The sequence below is a fragment of the Haliotis rufescens genome, unplaced genomic scaffold (genome assembly GCF_023055435.1).
Source record: "Haliotis rufescens isolate VD_foot unplaced genomic scaffold, xgHalRufe1.0.p SCAF_5, whole genome shotgun sequence".
In the NCBI taxonomy this organism is placed as follows: Eukaryota; Metazoa; Mollusca; class Gastropoda; order Lepetellida; family Haliotidae; genus Haliotis; species Haliotis rufescens.
This window is the reverse complement of record NW_025964223.1, coordinates 45,572,874-45,593,971: the sequence shown is the minus strand read 5'-3', so window position 1 is coordinate 45,593,971 and position 21,098 is coordinate 45,572,874. Positions and strand designations below refer to the sequence as shown.

The following is a 21,098-nucleotide window of genomic DNA, read 5'->3' as shown; positions in this document are numbered from 1 at the left end:
GTCTGCCAGACCTGCCTGTCCCCCTACCCTCCCTGTATGTCTGCCAGACCTGCCTGTCCCCCTACCCTCCCTGTATGTCTGCCAGACCTGCCTGTCCCCCTACCCTCCCTGTATGTCTGCCAGACCTGCCTGTGCCCCTACCCTCCCTGTATGTCTGCCAGACCTGCCTGTCCCCCTACCCTCCCTGTATGTCTGCCAGACCTGCCTGTCCCCCTACCGTCCCTATACCCCTACCCTCCCTGTCAGCTCTGTACATCTCTGTCAGACATCCCTGCTGTCCCTCCTACGCCCTCCATATATATCTCCACCAGACCTGCCATGCACCACTGGCTTCTATTGCAATGTAATAATCTCCAGTTTATGAAAGCATGAAAACACCAAATGTGCACATTTTGCCCGATTTGTAACTTAACCGACAGACTCTTAATTCATTAGTTATAAAACCTATTTGTGGTGTTATGTCTTGAGCAGCTGATTGGCTGTCTAGGCCTCTCAGCACGTGGCATGCTCTTCTGCAGGATTTGTTTCAACACAAAAATTGTCAATGAAATTCACAAAATATCCACATGCACAAAGACTCCACTTGAGTCTGCAAAGGGCTGGCAGCTGGAACTGTCATCCAATCCTGTCCAGGACATTCTTACTAGAGATTATACCGGCTGTGATAGAATGTGACGACTCATCACTTTCCTTCAACATAAGCCTCACAAACCCATTACCCTAACTGCACAGCTATTGCAGATCACGATCAAATCTCCCTGCTTGTATCTTACGTTTCAACATATTTAAGGAAAAAATACGAAAATCATAAGTTTTCTTGTAATCTGAAACAGTTCTGAGAAATTATATTTAAATTTTTTCTTTCTTATATCTAACCTCAAACGTGTATGGTTTTATCAAAAAATTGTCAACTCATCAGTTTTCCTTTCATCTTGACAAAAACACAGATGACACTCAGATCAGTAAATCTTTGGCCACCCTAAAGTAACAGTTTCAGAGACTGTGTGTGCCAAGTGTAGAATTTATTAGTTGAATATTCAATTGAAATGATGGTTCTTCAAGCATCTTCTTATCCAACTGATGATTATTTTATTAATTAAGTCATATATCAGTGTCAGGTTCACCAAAGACATAGATGGGTCAGGAATGGTATTGATAATCCCTGGGTGAGGAGGGAGGCAACAACTCCCCCTGGGTGAGAAGGGGTTGAAATGACTCCCCCTGGGTGAGAAGGGTTGTAATGACTGTCCCTGGGTGAGAAGGGTTGTAATGACTGTCCCTGGGTGAGAAGGATTGTAATGACTCTTAATGTCTGTAAGGGTTCTAACGACTCCCCCTGGGTAAAAAGGGGTTGAAACGATTCCCCTGGGTGAGTAGGGTTGTAATGATTCCCCTGGGTGAGAAGGGTTGAAACGATTCCCCTGGGTGAGAAGGGTTGTAACGACTCTTAATGGGTGTAAGGGTTGTAACCACTCCCCCTGGGTGAGAAGGGTTGTAATGACTCTCACTGGGTGAGAAAGGTTGTAATGACTCCCCCTGGGTGAGAAGGGGTTGTAATGACTGTCCCTGGGTGAGAAGGGGTTGTAATGACTCTCCCTGAGGGAGAGGGGCTGTAATGACTTCCCCTGGGTGAGAGGGCTGGAAAGAACTCTGCCTGCCTGGGAGGGGGTGGGGTGCTTCATCTGCCCGTAGGTCAGGGACAAGTTAGGACTCTCCCCTCAGAGGGCAGGGGTGGTACATGATATCAGTGGGCAACCCAGGAAATCTGCGTCCACTAGAAACAACATGAATACAGTATTCACCACCGTGATTGAGACCGACTGTTTGCACAAATAACCTCCTATATTTACCACCTGTTATGTCTCTATCAAATATCAGCGAATAATTCAAAACAAAAAGAGCAAATCTAACATTCTTAATCCTCAAGCAATACGTAACCAAAACAATAGCGATCTCGTAACAATGCCGATTAGGACCCAGGCAAATAGTTTCTGCACCTTTGGCCCATCACGATCACGTTCAATGTTACGCCCCAAGTAGCGACACATGTGCATGACTTCCTCAGAGCGCCACCTACCCTCAGCAGAGCCTCGGACTTGAACGCGGAACCACATTTGTCGCAGACCAAGGTCTTGATATCAGCATGTTTCCTCTCGATGTGTTTACGAATATCAGTGAAGGTGTACCCGTAGAAATCACACACACCACACTTATAGTCTCTCTGACCGTTGTGTCTGAAAGCCAAAAAAACATGTTCATAGCAAACAGCAAAAACAAAACATAATTAACCACAGACATCATATTCTGGTAGGAAATGTTAAATATGATAAATAATAATTCATACCTTAAAAAAGAAGAAGCATTGTCTGGTGTCATATATATATACAATGGTTGAAAACAAATAGCTGTGAAACTTTTGAGATGTAATCAATTCTTTATGTAATTAAACAGAAATGAAAATATTATAGACTGTGATAATGATGAAGTCAGCATCAGAACCAAGGGAACCATATAGCTTCAAAATAGATGGTAATTGTTTCTGTTCAGGGAGAAGTCCGAAGTACAGTTGTCGTTCATGACTTGCAACTATCTAAATGTAGGACCAAATGCCAAATCCCATCAAACTGTTAAAATCTGCTTTTCATAACTGATCCTGCCCAATTCCCTCCGTACTTCAAATGTTATGAGAATAATCTAACATACCCTTGCTTTATGTATTGCCAGTTACTTCCAAAGGAGAGTATCAGGAATAATAACCAACAAAGAGATACCAATGAAGAGGAAGAGGCTTTGAATGCTTCCCAGTAGTTTTACAATAGTATATTGAATGCAGTCTCAAAATACAACATTAAAATACCTAAGAATTTTAGAAAATAAATTAATTTTTTTTTTTTCAATTTTGGACAAAATAACATTTTTTCCCATATTCTCCTGCCAGGGCACTTTGTTTGGAATCTTTGATAATTCCTGAGCCCTTAAAAGAAGAATTATCTAAACTTATTGTGACATCCTCACTGCCCATCTTATGCCCACCATCTGCAGCCAAGCCTGCACTGTTTACATGGAACTGTAACAAAGAAACTAACACTATCCTCATGTGCAACTTGGACCCCGACTCAACTACAGTGCCATTTAATGTGGAAACCTCGCAAATGTCCGGTATTAATGCCAGACAAGACCAGCCTATGTAGAAGAAGCTGGTGGTTGATAGCCTCGAGTCAGAGAGTTAACCATCCACACACATTCACACACAGCCTCTCACACCTGTAAGCATTCCTACCGGGCTTGCCAGGGTGAAAATGGCCACATGAAATGTAAAGCACTGGGTCATATTGCGTCCATCTCCGCCTACAGGAAGTGACATATTGGTCAAAGGTTACATCAAAGGTCAGGTAATGGCTAGTAAGTAAGCAGGAAATGGTCACTCGGCCAGTATGATCGACATCACATGCCAGGATGTACAATATGCACCGGTAATGACCGATCATGTACGACTACAACAAGCCATAGTCTAGAAATGATAATTAGTGTCCCCAAATAATAATTCAAATACCTTTGATTTTGTAATAAATACCAATAAAAAGTAGAATTGAAAAAAAATAACCTTGTTGAACCAAAACAATCTAAACCAAAATAATATTTGGTGAAATATTGAATTGAAAAAGGATCATAATAATTTAAGTGATGGGTGTTTTTGAAGTGATTGGTGCCACTCACACCATAGCAAGTTATTTAGAGAATAAAATGGTAATTTGTTTATTTAAAAAATAATTGTAACTTTGACATCTGAAGAGGAAAAGAGGAAAGTTGATACTTCCCGTCTAGGGAGTACCTTTGACATTCAGAACCATTCCATTTTTTCTCATTTAGATCTTACAATTTTTCAATCAAATTCATCGTTTAAAAATAAGTTTGATTTTTTATTTTATTTCTTAGATCCATAAAATGTGAACGAATATCATTATATACAGTTATATTTCTCATTTATCCAAAACTGACTTTTTTGCTGACTTCTCAATATTCAGAAGAAAGGGGAAGTAATAAAGATTGTTTCCTCATGGCGGTGTTTTTTTCACATGCTTCTGAATCTCGAAATAGGACTTTCATAAGAGGAGGTCAAAATGTGTTGTCAATTTACGCCATGTGAGTGAACTAGCGAACTACCCCTCTGGAGGTGAAATACAAATATCAAAATATTTCCCAAATGTGGACGAAAATTTCTCAAAATATTTACATTTGGCATTACGTGTGATTAGCTGTGTCGTGTTGATCTGGCTATAGAGACCCACTGTGTACTTACTGTCAACTAACAACAGAGAAATACACATTTAAAAACCACACCCTCACATACACACTAAGTCCAGAAATAGCAAACCTTTTAAAAGTAATTCAAAAGTTCATGAAAAATGCCATTTCACATCACAATGCTTTTGATTTGTTTAACTGCTCTCGCCCACTTCTCAATCCTTTACTTCAAATATTATGTAAGTAATTTAAAATACATTTGTTTTACATATATATCCATGTAATTCTTTTACAAACTTGAAAAAGGGTCTGACCATTACCTGTGAAAACATTATGACACATGTTGACACATGTAGGGGGTCAAAACATTAAGTCTGTATGAAATATTTCAACTTTCCTCAGTGCAGTTGGGGGAGTGTCAACTATTATGAAAACAATTTAAAATACATTTGTGATAATTAAAGCCCTTTTAATTTTCTTTTCAATTGAGATCTCACAGTTTGTGTTATTTTGCATTTCCAAAATGCCTGAATGATGAATAAATGAATAAAGGTCATAAGCAATTTAATTGGTATTATCATCTTAAATATACTGATGTAAAACTAAAAAGAATATTTTTTTGCCTCAGTATTCCCAATAACTGTTGAAGTGTCTATACTAATGGAATTAACGAAACACATACAGTGACCCCTCGCTACAACGCTACCTTTGGGGTCCCAATAATTGATGAGCGTTATAGACGATCAGCGGTTTAACTGAGGTGGAGTGGTAGGGGATGGATGACCAACACAACAGTACATGCTCTGCCTGCCTCATGTACTTAAAAATGAAAAGAGTACTGACAAGTTCAGGAAATATTTCTTAGATCTGCAAATCAGTGAGTCAAGTGCTGGTGTCTGTGTTCGCTTCTGCTGAATAATCTCTTGAGGATACATACAAAAGTCCCATGTCACTCTACCTTCATAAAGAAAGTCCTACGTTCTTTTCTACCTAAATATGGAAAGTCCCACATTGCTATCTACCTCAATATCAAAACTATATGCACTTCCAGGTTCATCATATCGTATCCCAATTGTGTGGATCGATGCTCATGACGTCAAACACTGGATTGTCTGGACCGCCGTCATATAGCTGGAATATTGCTGAGTGCGGCGTTAAACAACAAACAAACAAACATCTGGTTTGTGAAAACACATGACTATTCTTGTTCATGCAGTACAAAGAAAAGTTCCTTACGTCCCTTGTCTCTATCTACCAGAATAAGAAACATGTATATGCACTTCTGGTTTAACGACAACACTTCCAGTTTGGGAAAACACATGGCCAAAGTAGTACAATTTAGAAACACAAAGTTGCATGCCTTTAGCCACATAAATTACTAAGCTACATACACATCCACAATCAAAACCCTTTGTGTTTGGTTTTGAGGAGATGGTTCTTAAAGATTTTTATTCATATTATATTTTATCTCACATGAAACAAATCAAAATCCAACTGTGTTGCTTCCTCCATAAAAAAATTCAGATCTCGAGACATTTTGGTTTCTTTAAAAAAGAACCCAACCCCAAACTTATCACAACCAAGAACCAAACCCCAGTGGCCCAGTCATCTAAGGCACCGTAATTTGCTGTGCAGAGTTGTGTCCCTTGGGCATGCCAGAAAATTATGATTGTGGGTTTGAATCCTGGTAAACATGGACCAGCATCACTTGGGCTTTCCTCCTACATTAAGCTGACACGCCGTGACATAACAGGAATACTGTTCAAATCAGCATTAAACCAAACTCTTCATATTATGGCACTCAACATCACCTTAAAGTTTCAGACTCATCCAAAGAAAATTATGAAGAAATGTAGACAATGTTGTAAAGACATTTAGTCCTGCTGAGCTAAGAATTCTTACTTCAGCCATGCTTTGAAGTTGGCGTCTCCGTAAATCAAATTATTTATTGTAGGTGCAGCAGAGGACTGTCCTCATCACTCAAGGTAATAAAGAGCGATTAATGTAAGAGCGTAATTCATGAGGAGATTTGCTGGTGTTTAATGCAAGCACTGGGTGTAAGGCACTGCCACCAACACGGAACTAGAGTGTAGTAAGTGACACGGTGGTGGAGGGGAAGTGACAGGGACCAGCCCTACTGTCAGGCCTACCTCTTCACGTGGAGCTCCTTGTTCTTCACATGGCGGAACGCCTTGCCACACACTTCACATACATGCTTGGGGTCCTGGTGTATCAGCAGGTGCTTGGAGATGTCCGACCGTTCACAGCCCCTGGAAGCACAAACAGACAGTACAATCCTACAGACAGTACAATCCTACAGACAGTACAATCCTACAGACAGTACAATCCTACAGACAGACCTAAGGTGGACTGACCATTTAATAATCCGAGGAGGTGTCAGGGTGGGGCTTGAGAGCATATTTGTTTGAAACAGTACCAGCGTTTTTTTATTCTCTGGACCTTACTTATTTCATTGTCAGGACATCCAGCAAAACCAATATGGAAACTGGAGATTTAGGAGTCCCCAGATTACCAATGCCAGAGCAGGAGACCTCAAGGAATACATGACCCCCTCAATTTCTAACACTGTGTACAAACTTTAGCAAGGCCACTCATTTTCTATTTTTCACTTCATGGGTCTGCCGCCCCTACTGAAAAGCGGCTGGTCATGAAAATATTAAACATGATATATTTATTTTTATTATGTCTCCCACAAGTAATATAGACCCTCGTATACAATGTAATCTGTTATATAAATTCCATATCTACATCACTATCAGTGATACATGAGGGGCACCTGCAGTTTTAACTTCACGACGGAATGACTTTCATATCAATAAATAAATAATTGACATAGCTATTTATATTTATTTTTATTTCGACCAACCATGTGTGAAAAAGCTGGAATAAATCGGTGAAACATAAAATAAAACAAGGGCAAAAGTGAGCGTGGCTCACTAATGACCCCGACCTGCCTAGTGTGTCAGTAGTTTCAAATTAAATAATGGATAGGGTTCGGGTTTGAAAAATTCATAAAAAAATGGAAAATTAATAAAAACAATTTTTTTCTTTTGACTGCATCCCTCCATATGACACAGATTATATGTACTAAGTTTGAGATGAATCTACTGAATAGTTTAAGAGAAATCGCGTGGACAAAGTTTTCGGACGGACGGATGGATGGAACCTTGGTATAACTATATACCCCGACCTTAAAGGTCGGGGTATAAAAAGTGGCCTTAGGTACAGAACACATAAAATCAGTCATCAGAAAGTGTGCACAGTCAAGTAATAATTCCTCAGACAAAATTATTTGCTTTTGTCTACAACTAAGTTACTTTTGCAGTTTGATGTTTGTTTGTTGATTTATCCCACAGTCAGCACTATTTCAAGTCTGCCAGGGAACAATTGTGACCAGTCTAGACAAGCAAGTGATTGATAGCATGAGCAGCATCCAGGCCATCAGGGTATGACGACATGCCATCAGCCATGCAGGTCACTGAGCCTGACCACCTGATCAAGTTAGTTGCCGCTAAAGACAAGCAAAGATTGCTACAGACCTATATTCTAAACCGTAATGCACAAGGGGGTATTTCGTAATGAGTGACCCTGGGATTCAATCTCAACCAACCATTTGTCAGAAAAATTCTCCTGAGATATACATTAACTTCTCTACATTTGCTTAGGGATATCTGTTTTTATCATATAATAGGTAGGTTTCTCGGCAGGATAAAGACAACGGATAAAAACGATATCCGTTGGGGTCATATGCGGATAGAGATGCAAATATCAAAGGTCAAGTAGGGACTACTTTCACTGTTTATAAACAAACATGGCGTCGCCCTTGTCATTCGGCGATCGAGTCAGATTTAACCATCGGGAATCTGGATAAACTACAGAGATAATTGCTTTCATTATCAAAAAAACAGTCTAATATACTGAAAATCAGTGTCTTACTGTGACATAGCTAAGGCATTATTTGGTAACTTGGAGATATAAATTTCGACACAATTTTGCGAGGGCACGAGGCCTAGCCAAGCAGGATCAGTAGCCATATCTGTGCTTGTAGACCTCTGCGGCTTGCTCCACAAATTAATAGTTGGATTTGGCCGAAATATGTTTGAATTGTTACCTTGTTTCTTTTTGTTGCTGTGTGTACATCTGACTACACTTCTTAACGTTATGACAGGTTAGGCCGACTGTCAACAACGTCTGACCGTGGCCGTGACGTCTCATAGACTAGGGTTAGAGTAGCTTCCCTTTGACAAAGGGCAGTTACTCTAGCAGACAGACCAATGGATTGCCGCGAAAGGCAATTAAAAACAATTGTTGTTTTGCGTATATGTTGCTTCGCCACTGTATAAGAAAGAGATTTCAGTTGGAACTATATTGGCTACTGTCACTGTCCGACTGACACATCACTTAAATGGTGGCGTAATAAATATTAATGCGTGCATTCCAGGAAAACTCGCAATGTTTCGGTAATGTTTGTAAGAGAGGGAAAGCGATTTTGAAGCACAGGATTAAAGAATGACACTATATGATAAAGAGGTTATCACGCTTGTGTGTTTGGGGATGGTAAATATCCTGTATTAGGAATAAACACTATGTATTTTGCTCGCCAAGGCTTGCTAAATACAATGTTTATTCCTATTGCAGGATATTTACCATCCCCAAACACATTCGCGTGATAACCTCTATATATTTCCATTAGGGCTGGGACGGGTAACTCGTGTACCCAGGTTGGGTAGGTACTGAGTAATACCTGGGTACCCACAGGACTACCCGGACCCGTGGTTAGTCACATGATATATTGTTTAATGACAAACATTATCTAGAACTCTATGGTTACACTACAAGTCACTAATGCTCGCATTTCTTTCTGACAATGCACCCAATCCTTCTGACTTTTCATATGGTTGAATAAAGATAGAACTTCATTCAACTTCAGTGTATGAATGGCCAGATTATTTAATACATGTATCTAAATATGTTTTGCCAGGGCTATGCTAAAAATGTTCCCAATCGGACATTTTGAGATCTCTCCTAAGACCTACAGTGGGTACCTGGGTAGGGTCGGGTAATAGGAGGGTGGGTACCCGGGAAGTAAATTTGGTGAGGTGAAATTGGGTTTAACGTTGCGTCCAAGATTATTGCACTTATATAGCGACATGCATGTACGTGTGTGTGGCTGCTTGTACTAGTCCGGACTGATGCCGATTTATAGTGCTAGCTCACTGAGATACCATGCCGCAGTTTAACATGAATACCCCACTCAGACACAGTATACTGACTCCGAGCCGACCAGTCATTGTTTTAGCCCCTTAATGCCGAGCGCCAGACAGGGTAACAACAAGTACCATCTTTTAACGTCTTTTGGTATGACGTGGCCGGGGATCAAACCCTGGACCTTCCGCTCTCCGGGCCGACGCTCTACCACATGGACTCGTCCCAGCCCTACTTTCCATGACACACAAAACTGATATGTCAAGTGTATATTACAGCAGAATGACATATCTAATTATCCTTATCAAACGTTGAGTAGTATAGAAAGTTAATCTCAAACATTGAAACACAAGGCTCTCTAGCTCATCTGAAGTTTACTTCAGTATTTGCAAGATTTGTGTTGAAGGTCAAAAACAAAAAGGGTAAAGACGAATATGCAAACAAAAGTTACAGTAACTTTGACACAGCTTGAACGTTTCATCCTCAAAAGTAACAAAACATAACAAAACAAACTGAGAGTGGGTCTGAAATTAATATGGCCTATATGCATGAAAGAATTATGACCTTCACATGAACTTTCATTTTGATATATTTCAGACGCTCACCGAGACATTCACTAAATATACATATTGTGAATGAACAAATTCAAATGAATACATTTATCATTCAAAGGCTTAAAGTAATGGTTAAGTTTGAAAAAAAGCATGAAAATTTACAGTAATTTCAAGCAAAATAAAACTTCTTTCTTTCAACTCAGCAATAAAAGTGACAAGCCTATCCACTCGTTTATGTCACAGTTATGCGCAGTATCGTTTGAAATATGATTTAGAGCTTTGCTACCTTGTGAGGTTAGACATGAATATTCATAACATTTGTGTTTCATGAATGAATTCAGCATATTTGTCTTAAACATCATGGTAGGACTGTACAGAGCAGCAGGAGAGAATATGACAACCAAACAAGCAATAAGGAACCGAATATCAGACCACCAGAACCGAATATCAGACCACCAGAACCGAATATCAGACCACCAGAACCGAATATCAGGCCACCAGAACAGAATATCAGGCCATCAGAACAGAATATCAGGCCATCAGAACAGAATATCAGACCATCAGAACAGAATATCAGACCACCAGAACAGAATATCAGACCACCAGAACAGAATATCAGACCACCAGAACAGAATATCAGACCACCAGAACAGAATATCAGACCACCAGAACCGAATATCAGGCCACCAGAACAGAATATCAGACCACCAGAACCGAATATCAGGCCACCAGAACAGAATATCAGACCACCAGAACCGAATATCAGACCACCAGAACCGAATATCAGACTACCAGAACCGAATATCAGGCCACCAGAACCGAATATCAGACCACCAGAACCGAATATCAGACCACTAGAACAGAAAATAACATGGAGAGATTTGCTTGAGACTACAATTTAACACATAAGAAATACAAGATGATTTCGATCAGCAAATGTGAAAGAATTAACCAGCCATCCTCATCCAACCATCCCCTCCCTCAACAACCCCACCTTTAACCAATTAAATCCCCACAAACCTACAAACAAACCATATCCATCTTCAACCAAATAACCCCACTCTCAACCAACCATCCCTACCCAATACAAGCTAACCAACACCAAGCCAACCAACCAATCACAACTGAAACCAAACCAACCCACCCCTCCCTACAGGCTGCACCTGAGGCCTCACAATCCCAACACATCAATTATTTATGTTTGTTTCTTTGTTGTTTAACGATGCACTCAGCAACTTTCCAGCAAAATGAAGGTGGTTTGTAAAAAAAACAAGTCTGGACCAGACAATCCAGTGATTGATATATTGAGCAGTGATCCATGCAATTGAGTGAGTGAGTGAGTGAGCTGGGTTTAGTGCCGCTTTTAACAGTATTCCAGTTATATCACGGCCCTTAGCTTAATGTGGGAGGAAAGCCCGAAGTGATGCAGGTCTTAGACGTTTACCACTTCGGTGAAACCCACGAGCACGGATATGGTGCTGACAAACCTAGAAACATAATCAGGGCGAAACGGGATTCGAACCCCAAATCATAGGTTTCTGGCATGCCCAAGGGACGCAACCCTTCACAGCGAATCTATCCATGCAATTGGGAATCGATGACATGCATCAACCTAGTCAGCGAGCCTGACCACCTCTTCCTGTTAGTCGCCTCTTACGACAAGTCAATTATTTATACCACACTTGGCAGGTCAGCAACAGTAAAATCAAATTTGGAATCGTTAGATAGTCTTGCAACTTATGCATGAAAGCAAGGGGTCATTTTCACAACCTTATATATACCGGTAAGACATGATAAGTTAGGGGGTCTCTAGACTCAGCAGAAAGCCTCAAGGACCCCAGGGCCCTTCTTTAATTTCCAACACTGATAACAGTCAATTATTTATACCACAGTCAATTATTTATACCACACTTGGCAGGTCAGCAACAGTAAAATCAAATTTGGAATCGTTAGATAGTCTTGCAACTTATGCATGAAAGCAAGGGGTCATTTTCACAACCTTATATATACCGGTAAGACATGATAAGTTAGGGGGTCTCTAGACTCAGCAGAAAGCCTCAAGGACCCCAGGGCCCTTCTTTAATTTCCAACACTGATAACAGCAGATATTCTGACTAAGACCTCAATGAGTGCAACAATCGCCAGATGACAAATGTAAATTGAATGTCAAATGATGAGCTCTTTTTATTCAATGATGGGTGACAGTTGTATATGGGCTTTGTGTTGCCTTTATTAGTACCGGTGTAATGAAAAGAATTCTAACCCTAGGCCAGGCCATCAATCATGTATGACTCAGGCAGTTTGAGCTGTCAAAGAGGTACTTTTTGTGTCTGTACATTCTCAATTAATTGTACTCTCTCTAATCACAAATGGCAAACTCAGTCATCTTTATGACCTTGGCATGTGAAGCCTTTGCTGGGATTACAACACATTCATAATACATGTCTTATCAAAGGCAGGTCTTAGTGATTCAAAGGATTGTTGAAACCAAAAGAGAATATCTACAGTTTGTGAATATGGATTTTGCTTTAAATTTATTTACAAAATGATGTACCTATTGATGCTATTGTGTTAAATCGTTAATAGAATATATTAAACATTAAACTAGTATTTCCTGGAATCTCCACATGGAGACAAGTATAGGTATACTGGGATTCTATATTGTCCAGTATGGGGTATTGGGGACCTATATTGTCCTGGAATCCACATGGGATACAGGTCTCGCATATTGGGGACCTATATTGTCCTGGAATCCACATGGGACACAGGTCTCGGGTATTGGGGACCTATATTGTCCTGGAATCCACATGGGATACAGGTCTCGCATATTGGGGACCTATATTGTCCTGGAATCCACATGGGACACAGGTCTCGCATATTGGGGACCTATATTGTCCTGGAATCCACATGGGACATAGGTCTCGGGTATTGGGGACCTATATTGTCCTGGAATCCACATAGGACACATGTCAGGGGTACTGGGGACCTATATGTCCTGGAATCCACATGGGATACAGGTCCCTGGTACAGGGGACCAACACTGTCCTGGAATCCACATGGGATACAGGTCCCTGGTACAGGGAACCAATACTGTCCTGGAATCCACATGGGACACATGTCAGCGGTACTGGGGACCTATATTGTCCACACAGGGAACAAGACGGGGGTACTGATGACCTTCTCTGACCAGACTGGTGACAGGGGACAGACAGGATTCACACTGGCATTTAATTAATGTGCTGACACATGGATAATCATATGATAGTTATCAGTCATTAAATGCTGAGTCAGCATCTGAAGTTACTGACCTATATTCGCAATGGGGGCACTTGAAAGGCTTTTCAGGGTCGTGAATACGTAAGTGGCGTTTGAGGTGAGCTTTCCGTGTAAACTTCTTTGAGCATACTGTGCATTCAAACAACACCTCTGCCGGCATATGAACCATCTTGATATGCATCTTCAGAATGTACTGATCCTGAAACATGGAAAGGATACAAGTGATGAAATCTCTGACAAAGTGAGTGAGTGAGTGAGTGAGTGAGTGAGTGAGTGAGTGAGTGAGTGAGTGAGTGAGTGAGTGAGTGAGTGAGTGAGTGAGTGAGTGAGTGAGTGAGTGAGTGATTTGTTTGTTTGTTTGTTTGTTTGTTTGTTTGTTTGTTTGTTGTTTAATACCGCACTCAGCAATATTCCAGCTATATGACGGCTGTCTGTTAGTAATCGAGTCTGGACCAGACAATCTAGTGATTGACAACATGAGCATCGATCTATGCAATATGGATCGATGACATGCATCAACCAAGTCAGCGAGCGTGACCACCTGATCCCGTTAGTCGCCTCTTACGACAAGCATAGTCGCCTGTGAGTGAGTGAGTGAGTGAGTGAGTGAGTGATCAAAGATTCAGCTAATATACGGAAGCACTGACCTAGAATCTGACAATGATAGGATGATGTTCTACAGTAACCTGTATGGTGACTTCACTCTTTTTTCAATCATCCTAGAGATCAAGGTTATTGAAAAACAATAAACTTTGAGGAAGTATAACAAATACTTTAGTACAATTTTCATCTAATGTAAATAACATTTGTATGTTTTCCTAGAGACAAATCACCAAAACAGAAAGTAAAATTCCATCAAAATCTTCCAGTTGGCACCTTTCATTGAGTTGGTGAGTGAATGTTATTTTATGGCTGTCAGCAATATGCCAGCATATCACTCAGGGTGCCCTGGGCAAGGCAAACCTGTGGTTGATAGCATGAACAAAGAACCATGCAGGTACAAGGACAGACACAGGCCCAGATCACACACAGTAACCACATAGTTCTAACTGAGTCTTAATGACAAGGCATGGACCTATTCCGACACTGCATCCCAAGTGCAAAATTGTGAACATTGTCGTTACAATATATATCGATTTATTAATGTTGTCACCTGAATTGTTTGCCCCTGATTTATGTGAGGACACTGTGTCTGGAATCTGTGAAATGTTCCAGGTGCCATGTGACAATCTAACACTTGTTTTAGCTGCTGGACTGATGCCCAGATAATGAAATACCTGTGAGAGTAACGACCATATTGACAGGTGAAGCTGACAGTATCATACCTGTGCCTGTCTCTATCATAAATCTCTGTCAATCACCTTGGGGGTCAGGTCATAAGTAGTCAGTATCTATACTAATACTATATCTCAATCCCTTCTTATGAAAATAAATTGTGAAGTTATGATACGTTCCCTTGATCAAAGCCCCGGGCAATGACACTTGTTATCCAAGTGAAGATGTTATGACTCCAAGCTGTTGGATGGGACTGACCAAAACCTTCCCTTGGTTGACGAAAAAAAACCTATTTCCACAAAAATGATGGTTGAGTGGGAGGACACCACTTCTTCACAACCACAGACAGAGTGTGGACATATCTTGAGTGTGATCTAATCATCATCTAATCAGGTTGTATTTTGAGAGTTATCTCCCCTTAATATATCATGATAGTTAACTCTCTTTTATATATTATTAGAGTTATCCCCCCTTTATATAATATTAGAGTTATCTCCCCTTTATATATTATGACGGTTATCTCCCCTTTATATATTATGATGGTTATTTCCCCTTTATATATTATGAGAGTTATCTCACCTTGTAGACCTTGCCACAGAGATCGCAGGTGCAGCCTTGAGCATTATGTCGCATCATGTGTCGTTTGATGATGTAGGCGTGCTCAGCCATGAAGTCGCAGATGCTGCAGATACAGCGTGGATGTGTGTCCTGTTAATAAGAGGGGAGACAATAGCAGTACAGAAACAATGATTACAATCACTACTTGAACATGGAAATTATATGTACATGTAATCCTTGTTAGACTTGAACCTTTTCATCCGTAAACCTGGAGAAATACTGTAAAGACTGTACATATAGAACACTCAAAAACACAGATTCATTTTATAACATCGCTGTTTGGCCTACAGGAAAAGTCAAATACTGCTGTGAAACTGATCAGTCAGGTTCAAGTAGTTGATATGTAACCTGTTTTCTTTCAGACACAAGCAACGTTTGGACTTCAGACACAAACATTGCTAAAATATGTGAAATTGGATGTTTTGTCAAACTTCAAGAGATATTCTAACAATGGGCAACTCTTAGACTCAAGATGAATGTTATACCCAATGTTTGCACTGCTTTTATCTGGAAGAAAATCAGCTAAGGTGAAAGACTTGCTCATGTTCAATGAGAAAAACTCTCCCTGAAAACCACTAAAAATAGTAAAATCAACCTTTTTGACAATTTAGGTACCTCACCTATGCATTTAGTGTTGTCATAAGCGCCAAAAATGCAGTTGTTGGAATGAACAAAGTTTTATTCTCTTTCAAACACATCTGATAACTTTCATATCAATCTATAAATCAAGTTTTGCTCATTTCTTAGATTATCCTGAACCTGTTTTCTTAAAAGGTCCTGCCATCTTATCGGTTAATCATTGTCTTGTGTGAAAACCAATGCAAAATGGAAAGAAATCCTGATGGCATGATGCTTGATGTTTGATACAAACGCCATGACATTTTTGTCATGTTGAAAATCCTGAGTGTAAGTTGGAGGGCCACAAGATAGAGATAAATTACACACAAACATTTCAAAAGTAATCTTTGTGCTTTGTAAACATGTTAAATAAATAATTATTCTGGGGTAATAACAATTCATTATCAAAAGTTACTGGTGTGATAGGTGTTCCTGGTGCCTTCAGTGAGAACTAACTTGTTATAGAAAGTTGTCAATATGTTGTTGATGTGTGGAGGCAAGTGAAAAATATAATTGATCCATTTCAAAGATGTAAACTGGAAGAGACAAAAATTAGTAAAATGAAACAACTTTCTCTTTTTTTCCATTTAATTATATTCCTCTTTGTGATGTACACAAAATAACTGGTCACTGTCATTTAAATACTTTCAAACATTTCAGTTGAAATGCATCATGCTTCCACCCTTTCCATGCACAAAAACTACTTAAAAATAAAAATAAAACACATGAGCAAAAGGCTCATGAATAGAAGAAAGATCTTATTCGGCCAATTAAGTCATCATAAATAGAAAAAATTATGCATTTGGATAATAAATAGCAATCAATGTTTTATAATACTGAACTGCCCTATTTGCCATGGAGGGCAGTCGGGTAGCCTAGTGGTTAAAGCGTTCGCTCGTCACGCCAAAGACCCGGGTTCGATTCCCGACATTGGTACAATGTGTGAAGCCCATTTCTGGTGTCCCCCGACGTGATATTGCTGGAATATTGCTAAAAGCGGCGTAAAACCATACTCACTCACTCACTCACTCACTCACTATTTGCCATGGGGCATCACAGAGTACACTCACTATAAAAAAGCTCTAAAAACAATCAGGAATGTGTAGCATTAAATCATTGTAAACTTGACACAGTTCATTGCCCATGCTTATTAACCAGTATGTCAGTAGCCAGCCGGGGAGAGTAATGCTATAACATAAAAAACACCCACAGGATATGAGCTGGTACAAGATGTCACTTTCAATGAATATGTGACAATTAAGTGTCATTCCTGCAGCCTTACTCATAGTCTAACTGCCTTGTCAATTCCCCATCACATACCACAGCCTCCTCTTTATAAGGCATAGAGTGCTGCAATCATTCCACAAACACTAAGAGGAAAGAAACTTATTATTATTTTCATAGGAAGTTATCCAATTTAGGTAATTTGGTACTATCTGGGAGGAATGGATCATTAGGAGTATAAGATTAATGCACCTAATAGCAGTCTCATACTTTAGCCATTTCAACTTTAATAATAATAGTTTACTTACACTAACAAAAAAAACAGTTAGGGATTATGAATATTTTTGAGGCATTTTTGTGAAAATTGTGTTTTCAGTCTTAATTATAACAAAATATTGCAAAAAATATTCATGATCCTTAAACATTCTTGTTCAGTGAGGTGAGGTGAAATTGGGTTTAATGTCACGTCCAAGATTATTGCACATATATAATGACGTGCATGTACGTGTGTGTGTGGCTGCTTGTACTAGTCCGGACTGATGCCGATTTATAGTGCTAGCTCACTGAGATACCATGCCGCAGTTTAACCCGAATACCTCACCCAGACACAGTATACTGACTCCGAGCCGACCAGTCCTTGTTTTAGCCCCTTTATGCCGAGCGCCAGACAGGGTAACAACAAGTTCCATCTTTTAACGTCTTTTGGTATGACGCAGCCGGGGATCGAACCCCGGACCTTCCGCTCTCCGGGCGGACGCTCAGTATAGATAGACCATTATTAGCTGTTTATTATTCTGTAAATTAACATAAAAATCTGTTAATAATTTCTTTCCCCCTTTTTTTAATGCTGCACAAAGAAATATTCTAGCTATCTGAGTGAGTGAGTGAGTGGGTTGGGGTTAACGCCCCTTTTAACAGTATTCCAGTCATATCATGGCGTGTCAGCTTAATGTCTGAGGAAAGCCCCAAGTGATGGAGGTCTTAGACGTTTACCACTTCGGTGAAACCCACAAGCACGGGTATGGTGCTGACAAACCTAGAAACATAGTCGGGGCGACCCGGGATTCGAACCAACAACCATAGGTTTCTGGCGTGCCGAAGGGATGCAACTCTGCACAGTGAATTGCGGCGCCTTAGACGACTGGGCCACCCGTGCCCCCTTCTAGCTATCTGAAGTTGGCCTGTAAAGTCGGGAACATTTAGTCTAGTGATATTAGAAGCCATGACCCACATGGCATGGCATGATTCAACCTAGTTTCCAAGCCTGACCGTAAGTCATCGCTTACCTCCAGCGTAAGTGGATGGGAACCAATTCTAATCTGGAATCCCCCCGGGGTCATAAGAGCTAAACAAATGTTGTTTTACGCCACAGTCAGCTATATTATCCAGGTGGCAAGGAAACAATCAAGACTGGCCAGAAAACCATAGGCAGCAAGGTTACATAGTCTGATCATCCAATTCTCTTTTAATGAATCAGCCATTATGACAAGCACTTGGTGATGAGGCTCATGTCCAGCTTTAAACTAGCACAGCATTAAACTCATTAAGTTATAAAGGTACAGTGAAAATAAAGGGGTATGCTGTCCACCAGGTTTTCCATGATAGTACTTGAATCTAAGGACCCTCCAAATCTCAACTTTTAACATTTGCATCATGACAAGGATCCTAACAACGTGTTGGTCTGACGTTGATTAATGAATAATTTGCATACTCGTATATGCAAGGGGCCGACGTATGGTTCTCAGTAGGAAGTGACAACTTGGAGACGATGGCTTGCGGTATATACAGTTTTACTTTATACATGTAGATATATACATACAAAAGACACTGTGTGCCAGGTCAGCACATAGTGGTAGTGGTTGTTGTCTAAGTGCCCCGGAGCACCTAGCCTAACCCTAGCTAGGCTAAGGGTAAGACCTTTCTTTTTCTTTTTTCAATCTCTCTGGACCAAGGCTTATATAGCCAAGGTCACCTGACATTTAGTAAGTAAAAATATAAATATAAACAGTTATTCATCAGTGACATACTTGCACATCTCATTCAGGATGGCAAATGGTCGATGTACACAAAAATGGGGATTAACAAATAGGATTAGCATCTTATAAATAACAGCAATTAAGTGTTTCAAGGCATATAGATGTCATGGCTCCAGGGTAATGAGCCTTTGCAATTAAATGTTCTTCAGACAATGGGTGTCGTAAATCAGTCGCTATGACAATCCCTTGACTTTCATGCCTAAAATAGAACACTGATGGTATGTCATCATACATGAAAGTCACACGACAATATAGCAACCTTGACCAGCCACCTTCATCATGACTGACCAGGGACTGATATGGTAGAGCTACTTACCCAACTGTTAGGTACAGATTGGAGTTATTTCATTCACTACCTACATTCACTACTCCAATAATTCCAAGAACTATTCAAACTCAACAGCCATTTTAGCCACCCAATTCCCATTTTGGTTACATTCCTAAACAAAAAATCATGTACTTTGGATAATTTCTTCATGGTGACACCCACGGGTATTTAAAAAACTGCTGACGTCAATTGAAACAAAGAAGGATTTGATAAATGATTAAAACTATCAAAAAACAACAACATCTATGTATGAAAGAGAAATTTGAAAATGAAATCATCTATCAAAGGTAATGTGAGCATAAAGACCATACAAAACATATCTCCTGTGAGTCATATTTCAGAGTTATGAGTGCATCAATCTGCAGGGAAAGAAGGGCAGAGGAATTAGGAACATAAAATATGTTGATGGATACAGGACTTCAAAGAAATCAGCAATGGGGAGGGGCTAGTCACCATGGAAACTTTCATATGATTGAATGTACATGTGCAAACAATTTTATGAATCACATTCACACAAAACAGAAACGGGTTAATTACACACTCACAACTGGGCCGATTGACACGGATTGAAGCCTGCTGGCTGATTGCCTGATTGATGTGGAATCTTGTTACGCCAAGGAAACAATTGCGTTCATCTTCCCTCATAAATTCACTGACTTGTCAACTTAAAAAATATGTTATTTTTTTAATGGATTGATAACCTGTCAATAAATTCATATTCATTCATGCTGTTTTTGTTTTTGAAAGGATTTTTGTCACCTTTGATTGTTTCTACATTTGTTGATGGAGGTGATTAGCATTAAAAACAATTTGATAACATGTGTATGTTTCATATCTACATAAAAGAATTATATTCCAGAAAGAAGCAGGAAAACCTGTGTTAGCAGCATCAGCATCTGTTTAGGTATGTCCTCATCCTGAACAGCCACAGTAGCAGGAGGAGGAACCCACTTATTCTCTGCAATGTTATTTCTCATTTTGAGGCACACACACTAATTGCAGATCATTCTATGATAAAAAATTTAAATTATTTCTACAGGTTGAACTCTTTGCAAAAAGAGAAACTGATATGCAATCAATTTTACAAAGACATTTTTATGGAGAAAAACGTTCATATGACAAAAAATGTGAATGATATTCAGTTTCATTTCATTTTTATTCCATCACCATTTTTAGAATGGGCAGGAAAGAATTGGTAAAGAGGCATTCCTAAAGAGCAAAGTGTAGGTAGTCTACCATTCCACTTTTGACAGGGCTTGGCAGTCAACTATGACCTTGGTAAAGTCAGTCACGTGTCAGTGGATGTGACCAGTTTAACAATAATATTCCAGGAAAGGTTAACACATACCAGCCATGTGAGACATGGTTTTACATTAGATTCTGGTTTCAGTGACTACACTAATCGGTCACAGCTCAAGGTGATCCTGGGACGGTTAAGTTGACGGAGGCTCCTTCTCTGCCTACATTCACTAATGATGACAAGAACAGCCCATGCATAAAACAAAGAGGGGCAAGCTCATAGAGTCAATGGATCAGTGTTTGCTATACTTGCATTCTCAGATCCCTGGGAAGTATAGAACCAAGCTTCATGTAACAGATGAACATACGTTGAATACCCATTTGAAGCTTCATGTTACAGATGAAAATATGTTGAATACCCATTTGAAGCTTCATGTAACAGATGAACATACGTTGAAT

The 21,098-nt window shown here is 39.8% G+C and overlaps 1 protein-coding gene across 1 annotated transcript in view; it reads right to left on the bottom strand.

Annotated features, from left to right (window-relative positions):
- LOC124137163 overlaps positions 1–21,098 on the bottom strand; it is a 105,453-nt gene that overhangs the window by 34,404 nt on the left and 49,951 nt on the right. Inside the window, exons 12-15 of the mRNA XM_046503360.2 lie at positions 15,156–15,284; positions 13,334–13,500; positions 6,396–6,515; positions 2,078–2,234 (exon numbers count right to left, since the gene is read on the bottom strand). Of these exons, the coding sequence (XP_046359316.2) occupies positions 2,078–2,234; positions 6,396–6,515; positions 13,334–13,500; positions 15,156–15,284 (573 nt within the window). The remainder of the gene's footprint in view (positions 1–2,077; positions 2,235–6,395; positions 6,516–13,333; positions 13,501–15,155; positions 15,285–21,098) is intronic.